Raw genomic sequence first — 11,326 nt, forward strand, 5'->3', positions numbered from 1 at the left:
TGGAGTTTTGTCAACACACTTTTGATGGTGGGGAGAAACACATGGCCTGCTGACAACAGAAGCCTTTGATGGGGGCGTGGGGGGGGGGGGGGGGGGGGGAGGCACAGGCAGAGGCCAGAGGCCTATAAAATGTGCTGGCCCATTCCTGCATATGCAGCCCAGGCTCTCGTAAACACATGTACAGTAAACCTCAATGTGGAGGGGGATTAGAGGGTCTCAGGGGGGATTTGGGAGGTCCTGTTTGGTAATGGGTCTGGATCGGGGTCTGAATCGGGGTCCTATGTAGTGTGGAGGGGGTAAAGATTTGTGTTCTCTCAGCTTGCCGGTCATTGTGAGCACTCTGATGAAAGTGTGTGTGTGTGTGTGTGTGTGTGTGTGTGTGTCCGTTTCTAGATTCTGCTGCTGCAGATTACTGCAACTACCTTTGCAATGGTGTGTCAATGTATTCACCTGTCTGTGTTCTGCTGATATAGACTTCTGCTCATTGCCCAGGTACTGTGTATATCTGTGAAAGTATATGGGTGTGTTACCTGATTCTGTTGCTGTAGGTTGTTGAGATTGCTCTGAAGCTCATGAATCTGTTGAGTGTATACTGCAGCCTCCTGGGGCCCCTTCTCCAGTTCAGCCTTCAGCTGTGAGATGGTTTTCTGTAGCACGCACATACAGATGCAAGATTCAGACAACCTCAAGCTACATTTACAAAGTCAAACATGGACAACGACAACAACAACAACACATGCAGTTGACATCACATTGAATGTTCCTTCACATTTAGCGCCAAACCCACAACAGACACAGTGATAGCAGATTTAGATTAAACAAACAGGCAGAAGAGGGCAGTGTGAACACTCCACTCCATATTTTGATATTTCTCTGTTACACCAGCTCAGACCCTGACAATAAGTTATCTGAATGTTTTCAATTGTGAACTAAAAGTGCCTTTACAGGATGTCTACAAATAATTGCTGGACACACCAACCATTTTTTTAAGAGCTTCCAGTGACTTCAATTTTATACGGCAGTTTTTATCTGTGTTTCATTATCCATCATCCCTAAATGCTGACACTTTGACAGGGTGTGAGGGGTGTGGGAGAATAGGTGGAGATAAAGAGCTTTACCTCCAGTTTACAGATCTCCAGAGCAGAGAGAGCAGACAGAGGGAGGTGAGGGGTGGAGGAGAGTAGAAGTGAAGGAGAGGAGAAAGACACACAAGTAAGCACACAGGTAAGTAAAACACACATGAAGCACTAGAGGTTATTTACCACAGGGTAGTGCACAAACAGGAAAAGTGCTTGGAAAAGCAGGACAAATCGGAAATTCCCATTTTCATAAGGCACTGTAGTGCTGTACTGTTCCATTGGAACAGTATTCATCACTGTGATGATCTTAACACTGCTATGCCTTTGGGAAAACTGGGACAGACATGGAATACAGGTGCAACACAGGAGCACGTAGCTTAGTATTCTAGACATAGCTTTGGATCTTGAATTAAGTCGACCCCACATTCTGAAGATCTTTCTGGATGTTTTTGGTTTTAGGCTGAGTGCGCGTTTTGTGACCTGTGTAACACGTAACAGGTGGAACTGACGCAAATATTTGAAATCAATCAAGGCCCATCCCTGTAAAGTCTTGATTGTTCAGGGTCATCTATGTGAATAATCACTAGGTCTGCCCACCAGATTTAATCATTACCTGGCCCTTTTCGACAGAGCTGCACACCGGCTTTTGCATGCATTGATGAGGAACTGGGCAGGTGCAGTGGTGAGCAAGAGCCATAAGAGAATGATTAAGCATGGGGGAGGAAGCTTCCTTAATGATGACTTGTACTTCTCCACCCCGAGGTCATGTGGTTTTCAATAATGCAGAAATTATATCTGAATTATTCAGAAACGAATGCTAGGAACAAATTAGCAGCCAGGCAGGGATTCTATGAGAGGTTCATGTCTGCTGGAGAGACGGCATTCATTTTGGAAGCTCCTGCTGCAGATTTATTTCAGATAACAGGTCAAAGTTAAAGAACCATATAGAATAGATGCTCTCCATCCACACAAGCATACAAGTGCTATTGCTCTACATCCAGTTTGGGTGTTCCTGTGCCCCCTCACATTGAGAAGGAAGAGGCCAACAGTGAACTCAGGCTGCTTACAGTATCAGGGCGGGGAAGGCTGAGGGCGGCCCAGGGTTAATGTCTAACCTCAGGTATCGGTCATAAAGGCAACCTGTCACTGGGGCACAACAACCAACACGCAAAATGACCGTTTATCCATCTGAGGTCAAAGTCTGAAGTAGCTTATCCAACACACACACACAGGGCAGCCTTGCCCAAAATCTTATTCTGACTGAATGAATCAGAAATGTAAACAGAGCAATAAACTGATGAGGCTGATGATCTGCCTACATCAAGACTGACCTTTGAGATGCTACTTATGACAATATATTATTTGGCTTACTACTCTTTGTCCTATAAAAAGTCCAGATTAAGTTTTTGTTGATGAATTTTTAACATGCTGGTTTGGGGGGTTGGGGGTAAAGGGGAAAAGGAGAGGGAGGGGAGGGGAGGCGGTTCCAATCAGTGGTTGGCGGTCCCTACCTCTGAGGTAGTGTGATTGGCGAGGAGCTCGTCATATTGGCTCTTCAGGCGCTCTGCCTGGTCCTCCCGCTCGCGTGTCATGTTGTCCATCAGCGTCTGCACCTGAACCAGCTCCTTCTTCAGCACCTCCACGTCCTCCTGCCCCGGCCTCTGCAGCTGCACACAGTCAGGTCACAGGTCACAGCACCATGGGGATGGGGTCACATGACATGGAAACTGGCACCTGGTGTGGTGAGTGTGTCTATGGCCTACCAGCTCAGCGTTGAGTTTGTCCTTCTCCTGCCTCTCTATCTGCAGCTCCTGGGTCAGGCCGGACACACGCTGGTCAGACGCCTCACGTAAGCTCTTCTCTTCATCATAACGCGACTTGATGTCTGAGAGGAGAGATAGGCAACAGAGTCTAATAGTCACACACCCAAGCGAAAAATCCAAGGAAGACATTGTCGAAGGCTAGTAAGAGAAATAGAGAGGGAAACCGAAGAAGAGACAGTCTCGGACTGGCTTTTACTCGTTGCCGGAGCTAAAAGTTACTAAAGGATGCAAGCTTTTTTCTGCTGGACTAGTCAGTAATATCTTATTAGCTGTTGCTTGACGTTTGGCTGTTATAGGAAAGTAGTCGTCCCACTAGTTCTTCGATCATAAACATCCCTGCCAATGTTATCTATGAAAAAATGTGACGTAGACTGTACCCTTATTGATGTCATCCATGGCTTAAAGATTCCAACTGTCAACAACCTCAGTCCCGTCTCAGGCTATCATTCACGTCAAAAAGTTTGAACAGTCTTCATCAATCTTATGCCAAAAAAACATTTTAGATTGCAACCTTATGTAATAAATTAAACTGTCCAATGCATATTAAGCATGTCGCCAAAGACATTTTATGAGATTACACATACTCGATATTGAAACACTTTGAAAACAATGTATATGGGTTGAAAACATTGTTTTTGTTTTTCTTTGGTTATGTTAGCCTTCATCTCACAATAAATTAAACTATGCAGAGTCATATTTGTGTAAAATCTTGTGATATCAGTCTACATGTTTCTTTGGCTTCTGCCGTTGTCTTTGCCGGTTCCATATCCTGCATGTCAGCAAATACAGGTGTACACTGTCCATTAGGGGATCTCGAAGCGAGATTTCTACTCACTGCAGTGTAGAAATGTAAAAGTGAGCTACACTCCACAACCTAAAGCGTCGTGCACAAGAAGTCTAGTTTGTTTGCATCCGATCTGTTCATAATAGGATAGCCCTATCATAAAGACGAACACTCTCTATCCACACACGGTTTCCGCAACGATCGAAGTCTGGGGTAGAAAGTGAGTAGATTTGAATCGGTACGGGGGCTGGTGTTCGTCTGCACAGTTTCACGCAACATGATGACGTCATTGCCCCACATGATCACTTCGCGATCTCCAACCACTATATATACAACTTGTTCTCCCTCAAAATCTCACTCGTGGTGGGCCTCGAATTCACTAACATTAACCCAGTCTTCTGATTTTTGACTAGCCACCTATCTTTATCTAATTCTTCTTATTCAGACGTAACATAACTTTCATGACCACAAATATAAATTGGCCAGCGATTTAATTTGCTTTTTTATTCATAAATGTATGTAAAATGGACGGAGCAAAGCATCATGGGAAATGGGATGACAGATATGTCATGTTGTACTGTTCCAAACTCTTTATTATCAATAGAAAAAATTATTCATTTTCGCATATCCTTTAGTCTAACCACTGATTTTATTAACCATCATAATGTAATGTTGTTAATTGGAGCTTGAATGTCTTGTGTAATGTGTTTATCCTCATGCTTTTTAGACTCTTCTTCTAGGTTTTTCACGTTTTTTCAGTTGTGTAAAGCGCCACCCACAGGCGTGAGGTATGTACTACAGCCCGTTCAACACAATCTGGTGGCTCCGTATTTACGCAAATCTCTCGTTGCCAGCCTCCGTATTTGCGAAATTAAAAGATTCGATTGGTGTGAAAAGTAAATCCGATTCGGAGGCCCTAGACTTCGTGTGCATATGACCTAAGGGGGAGCGCTGTAGCAAAAAATACCAATGATTGCGTAATGGGCTTCAAAGAGATCTTTGATTGGGGTCGGCATTTCTTTATCTGCAGGGCCAGTGAAACTGCAGACTTTCAACCCAACCAATCAGTATCCCACCAGATACAACTAATCACTTCCCTAAAAACCTGAGGTCCATAGCATCAGGGAATACAGTAAGGTGTGATGCAGCTTGGCTGAAATAAGAACATGTGGCCGTAATCATGCTTTGCCGATAAGAATGGCCACTCTGGGAATTTCCATTCTTGACCAGTGGCACACTTACCAACTATCTCTGTGGCCAGCTGTGCAGCTTTCTGTTCAAACAGGTCCTTCATCTGTTTGATGTTGAACTTCTCCGTCTCTACCTCGTTGAGCTTCTTCTCGAGAACTACGCACAGTAAACATATTTTCCCTTTGTAATGGTTTCAGCTTTCAAGCCTAACAACACCACATTAAAAATGCAATAAAACATCCGCTTGATCTACACCAGCGGCAGCATTTCACTGACTCAACATAAACACACACACACACACACACAGGCCCACTCTCTGACTGAGAGGAAGAAGATATTTGTACCAACCTGAATCCTCTGAACCTGCTGGGCCATCATTCTGCGGAGCAAGAGACAGTGGGTAAAACAAGGTTAACTCCAGCCAGGATTTTGTAACTTGACCTCCTTCTCCAAAAACACACAGAACAGACCTCTAAGGCATTTACAGTTCATATTCACAGGGAAACAGACAACAGTCAACAAAAGTCATCTGAAAGGAATTACTTGCTTCAGCTGCCCTTGAACTTTGTCTAGCTCCTTCTTCAGCTCTCCAGAGAACCAACGCTCTTCCTGAGAAACCACAACAAACACACAAATGACATTAACCCACTGTTGGGGACGAACATAAAGCCCTGCATCCGATGCATCAGCCAGGTAGGCAAAGAGTGGGTCTGCCACATGGGCCACAAGATAGGAGCCACACAGGAGGCTTGGAGTCATGGCTCACCTTCAGTGAGGCTTGCAGGTCCTGTACTTCCGTTCTGAGCATGCCAATGTCCTCCCTGAGTGACGAGAACAGCCTTTATATAGAGATCCCTTGTGAAGAACCATGAGGAGAGCACATATTGCCATGCTTGTAGAAAGGCTTCTTACCTTCCAGAGGCCCAGGGCGAGGGCTGGTCTGCAGACTCGTGATACACCTCATAGTGCTTGAACAGCTCCTCTGCTGAGTTATGGGACTTCATGCACTGAGGGCATATAAAACCCTGCAAAGCACACCTTGACTGTTTCATATGGAGGGCCACAATAACACATCGCCTAGCCTACATCACTACACAACTGCAACAGGATTGAGCCACAAATACAGAGTTCTGCTTTTGAGGAAAAATATGCTAGCTAGGCTTCATTCTGAGGCTTGAGGCTAGGCTTATGCCTGTCTCAGATATGATGACATAGCGTCATATGAGAACTGCTTGAGGGGTCAGAGGGCAGCTCACCTCAGACGTCTGCTCACTGTTCAGATCTCCAGAGGGAGGCTCTGACTCGGAGCTCTGAGAGCCTCCCTTGCCAGGAGTCTGGAGAGAGGGAGGAGAGACAGGACATTCAACTTTACAGGCAAGAACTAAATAACAAACCAAGACAACACACCACTTTCCATTCAAACTACATCCAATTATTGCGTGAATAGATCAGGGTTCAATGCACTTGAGATTCCGGACAATTTGTTTGTGTACACTAGACTTTTATAAAATGTATACTTGTAACACAATTTTTACTTTAACTTCACAATGACTGCACCCTTGTTCTAGTTTCTGGTCACAATAAAGTAGTCTAATTCATGCTGGCAGAGCAATTGTTATTCGCTTCAAGTTTAGGAGAGGGGATAGAGAATAGAGAAGAGAAAGTGGGAGCAAACGATACAGAAAGAGGGAAGGGGTTTGACAGACATGTCGGTTTAGATCACACATGCCCAGTGGTTCTCGGGCGCTATGCTCTGTGGGGCTGGTGTGCTAATGAGGGCTGAGGGGCCTGCCAAGTTAAGACTGAAATGGGCTAGCAGAGAATATTCACTCTTCTCTCTCTCACTCAATCACTCTCATGTATGATTCCAAACACTCAGCAACAGAAAGGAGAAGAATATTGGCCTTTACTTTTACTATGTCCAATGGACTCTGTAGTAAATGCCTAAGGTAAGTTCACAATCCCAACAATCCCATTACTGCCATGGGAATGAGAAACTCTCCTTTGCATGACTTCCTCGGTGACAGGGGAAAGGGCATGGGGAGTCTGGCATACGAGGTATGGCCTTGGGTTTGCACTAGGTATGGCCGTCACCCAGGGTTATCTGAGGACACATGGAACCTATGGTGGTATAATGCAACAACTATGACCTTGACAACCAAAAGCACAGATTTGGTTGACAGGCTGATTTTCAGTTATGCGAACATTGAAAGACTAATCAATGAAATGAAATAACTGAAATAACTGAAAAAAGAACAAAAATAAAGGAGATCAGTCATTACTTTAAGGCAACAAACAATCACTCCGAGTTCTTAGCAGATTTTTCTGGATGGACATTTCATAGTCATTATTCACTGGTGACTGGTGAGTGTGCTCCATCCATTTAAAATGACTTACTACCACTGCATGAGGTAACCTACTTTATCAGCTGTTTTACCAGAGGACAATTCTGAGGCACATGACATCTAAAACTCCTCTCATTGTGTTTAAATTAATTGTTTCCTTATCAAACCCCCCCCCCCCCCCCAAAATCGGCTACGGTCATTTTTCAGAGGGGAAGTCAATAAGACAGCCATTCTGACGTCTTTATTGATGTTGAAAGTTACTATGGAACTCGCACCTTGGTTGTGTCTGGACAGTGGGGAGGAGGAGTCTAGAGTTATAAGAGCTTTTTTTCACAGAGGGTCATCGCTGTCGTTTTCCACACTGGTCTTAATGAACGTGTTGTTAGTGATAGCATTGCCCAGAGATTTGTCTGGGTCCATAAAGGTGGCTTACTTCTGTTGACACTTTGCATAGCAAGCCAGGATAACTAGCTGGTTAGCATATCAGCTAGGGGTAGCCGTGTCTAACCAGGTATAGATAACTAGCTAACAAGTAGCAGGAGAGTTTCGCCACTGCAAGAGACACTTAGGCTGAAAGCTTTACGTGAACTGCTAAACAGTCCGTATAGACTTATAAATACGTATTCCTTGTGGCTTTTGTAAGTGTTTTCTCTGACCAACCATAACTTGCAAAGTAGCTGTTTAACGTTAGACATCCCGTAGACCGTAATTCATTCCATGACGCTAACAACCGTTGGTTGCTCTTGAACTACCGGGCCAAAGTAAATGTTGAAATGCAGTCACGAGGTCTTCCTCATCATAAGCACAGGACACTGAAAAATAGACTGACAATCTGGTTGTAGTGTGCGGCAACGTCAGAAGATTAGCCAGCTAGCAGCTAGGTAGTTTTTGTTGCTTACAGTAGCGCCTTGACGTCCTACCAGAGACGCTACCTAGCCAGCTAGCTAAATAGCTAACGTTATACGCTAACGTCCCACCCACCCGTTAACATTAGATGGGCAGTAGGTCCAATTCAACCACAGCAATCCAAATTTCTATCACTTGCCCTTTGTGTCAGGATTTTAAAAAAGATGCTACATTCGTGGACCCTCTTGTTTTACCTTATGGTTATGGTGCATGAGTCTACATGATCATTATCGTTCTAAAGCCAACGGTAAACTCTGAATATGTGAAGACGAGGAAGGGTAACGTTGGGCCTGCTAAAGGAGACCGAATGAATCCAAACACTGCATGACCCAAAACACTTAAGACAGCCACAGTCGACTAAACGCAGAAGACTTACCATTTGTAATATCCGTCTGAGCATGATGTTGTTGTGTCTTTATTAACCAAAAATGAAAAATACCACGTAGCTTTGATAAAACTTTTACTAATGTTCGTTTTCCAAAAAAACACCTGACCAGACCGCTCGCGACAGCCTCAGCAGCACTGGTAGGCGGGGGCTTGTTGTGAGGTGGGTGGGGCATAATTTGGGCGCTGTTCAAGATCTACAAATTGGTAAAAATAAAAAATCAACTATTTGATGAACCTCACAATTAGGCTACTGATCATAGCTGTCAAGGTGAAACAGTTTTCCTGATATGTTACATTAAATTACAATGTTTTTGCGTCGTAGCAAAAAATAGCTTAACGGGGTAAGGTTTTGGAGGACACGACGTAATATAATGTATTATGTTATTAGTTGAGGGGAAATAAACATATTGAAGATAAACGGTTTTGCACCATATCAGATTATTTCATAGGCTTCTGTATAGAAATAAATATGACGCTTTGAAAGGGCATAACGTTATAGCACATAGAGTAGGTTAGAAAGAGTAAAGTTCATGTTCTCTTGCGCTGTTCTTGTAATTGTAATTTATTTTTTCAAACAGGGACAGTACACAATAAAACATTAATCGTGAACGACAAGATAAAATGCATTATGGCAGGTTTTAGCAGATTGCTATTTTCCATCTGTAGTCCCTGGGCAGGTTGATGGAATTATATATACAAACATGATAATAACAAGTACAATTACAAAACAATTCATAAATGTGAACACTCCTGTCCTGACAGTAGCCACCGCTTGGCAAGATGTGAGAAGGTGTGGGGACTTCTACATGAAATTATTTCTGTTGGCAGAGTGTTCAATTGAGTTATTGCAATACAGAAAAATTAAGACTTTCCAAATATCGTTTCGCGTTGGGGTACACTACCCTCACCCCTTGTTACAGACCCTGTTGGTCGTGTTAACTTCTCAGAACAAAGAGTACATATTTTTTCAAGGGGGGAGCTCCAGCATTATGAATAATTTTAAAAAGTAAGCAGACATTTGAGTTTAAAATTTCATATTTTTTTTGTATCTGACAGTGATGGTAGCGACGTGGCTTTTTATCATGGATTTTGAGGGCACTTTTGTGTAAGGATTCAAGTGTTTTTTTAACTGTGGATTTGAGACCAGCTTGTAATACAATATAAAAGATGTGGTATAATCATAGCATTTAGATACATACTAGAAGCCTCAACTGTGAGTGAATTCCTTATGTATCTGAAGTTAGCTAGGTTAAATTTCAGTGTCATGTTTTTTTTTTTTTAAAGCTAAGAGTTGGGTCAAGGGTAACACCCAAGTACTTGAATACATCCACATTCTCGATTGTTTGCCCATTTACTGAGACATTGGGGCAATCCTTCAGTAGCCTATGTCCCTGTTGGTGAAAAACATGGTTAGTTTTTTCTAGGTTTTCAGGTGTGGCATGAGTTTTGTAACCAGAGAGCAACTTTTTGCATTGCTTTTGTTAAAAACCATGAGGCCAAAGTGGCATTTATGATTATATTCTAGAACACCTCAGCAAAAAATAAATTAAAGTGAAAGGAATGCAGTAAAACAAGTTTTTTTTATTAAAATTAAATCTAAAGACACTAAAATGAAATCTAGTTTTAGAGGTGCTCAGACTTTATACAAAAACACATTGTTAATATTTTGGAAGTTTTCTTTTTTACTCTGAACCTTGTAAACATAGGTGTTTGCTCCACATATGTGAGTTTAGCATTCAGAAAATGTGTGTGGTTTCTATACTCATTATAAGTTATATAGAAAGTGACACTTTTCTTCACTTAGACCACTATGCATATTAATGAGAAAGGTGTCAACATTCTGGGACACCTCGTCAAAGACAATGGCCATGAGGTTATAGCCCTGGAAAGTCTTTGTGGCCCACTACCCCCTACAGGTTTTCTTGACACATCATGAACCAATGGTGATCACTGAATTACCATCCCCTTATCATATGAATTTGCTAATGGGAGGGTCAAAACCTCACTCAGAGGCTGAAATGTGCAAGGCACAAGTTATATTCTCCTTACAAAGTGATTATTTATACTTTAGTTTCAAACTGTATATATTTAAAAAGTAAAAGGTTCAAGGTTGCTGTGGGTGTTAGTTTTATGTTTGTAAGACAAAAACCCGCGGAGATATTAAATTCTATTAATAAGAATACAACCAACTGCCCCACGTGGCACCTCAGTGCTGGAAGGGTTAAATGGGGAAAGTGTATTGTTTACACAAACACACTGGTGACAGCCACTAAGGTATGATTTGATCCATTTTGGGTGTGTAATGAAAGATTATCATTACCAAGTTTAAGAAGCCATTTGTTATGATTGACAGTGTCAAAGACCTTGCACAGGTCTAGAAAGACAGTTGGTTCTAATGTCCTCAAGGAAGTAGCAGCAGGCCATCTCAGTGGAATGTTTTTTCTTGAATCGAAACTGCAAAGGATGTAAGAGCTTGGATTCAACATGGGCAATGAGTTGTTCCGCCACTGCCTTTTCCATGACCTTTGAGGCTGCTGGGAGTATACTGATGGGGGGATAGTTACTGACCGTCTGAGCATCACCAGATTTATGGACTGGAGTTACTATAGCTGTTTTAAAAATACTGGGAAAGATGCCTTCATTTATAGATCTGTTTATTATTGTAGTTAGTGGTGAAATGACAGACTCTTTATGTAGCTTTAAGAAAGCAGTGTCCAGGCAGTGTATATCCTTGGCCTTGCTGTTTGTCAAGTTCAATAGAATTGTATCAACTTTTCCCCTATTTATTGTGTTTCGGCCAAATTCAGGCCC

The 11,326-nt window shown here is 42.6% G+C and overlaps 1 protein-coding gene across 1 annotated transcript in view; it reads right to left on the reverse strand.

Annotated features, from left to right (window-relative positions):
* eea1 (early endosome antigen 1) overlaps positions 1 to 8,634 on the reverse strand; it is a 34,366-nt gene extending 25,732 nt beyond the window's left edge. Inside the window, exons 1-10 of the mRNA XM_080842513.1 lie at positions 8,505 to 8,634; positions 6,134 to 6,211; positions 5,790 to 5,902; positions 5,644 to 5,698; positions 5,421 to 5,486; positions 5,226 to 5,256; positions 4,929 to 5,033; positions 2,843 to 2,964; positions 2,591 to 2,746; positions 531 to 647 (exon numbers count right to left, since the gene is read on the reverse strand). Coding sequence (XP_080698639.1) covers positions 531 to 647; positions 2,591 to 2,746; positions 2,843 to 2,964; positions 4,929 to 5,033; positions 5,226 to 5,256; positions 5,421 to 5,486; positions 5,644 to 5,698; positions 5,790 to 5,902; positions 6,134 to 6,211; positions 8,505 to 8,528 — 867 coding nt within the window. The 5' untranslated portion in view covers positions 8,529 to 8,634. The remainder of the gene's footprint in view (positions 1 to 530; positions 648 to 2,590; positions 2,747 to 2,842; positions 2,965 to 4,928; positions 5,034 to 5,225; positions 5,257 to 5,420; positions 5,487 to 5,643; positions 5,699 to 5,789; positions 5,903 to 6,133; positions 6,212 to 8,504) is intronic.
* Positions 8,635 to 11,326: the final 2,692 nt, after the last annotated feature.

Source organism: Sprattus sprattus, assembly GCF_963457725.1.
Source record: "Sprattus sprattus genome assembly, chromosome: 7".
In the NCBI taxonomy this organism is placed as follows: domain Eukaryota; kingdom Metazoa; phylum Chordata; class Actinopteri; order Clupeiformes; family Clupeidae; genus Sprattus; species Sprattus sprattus.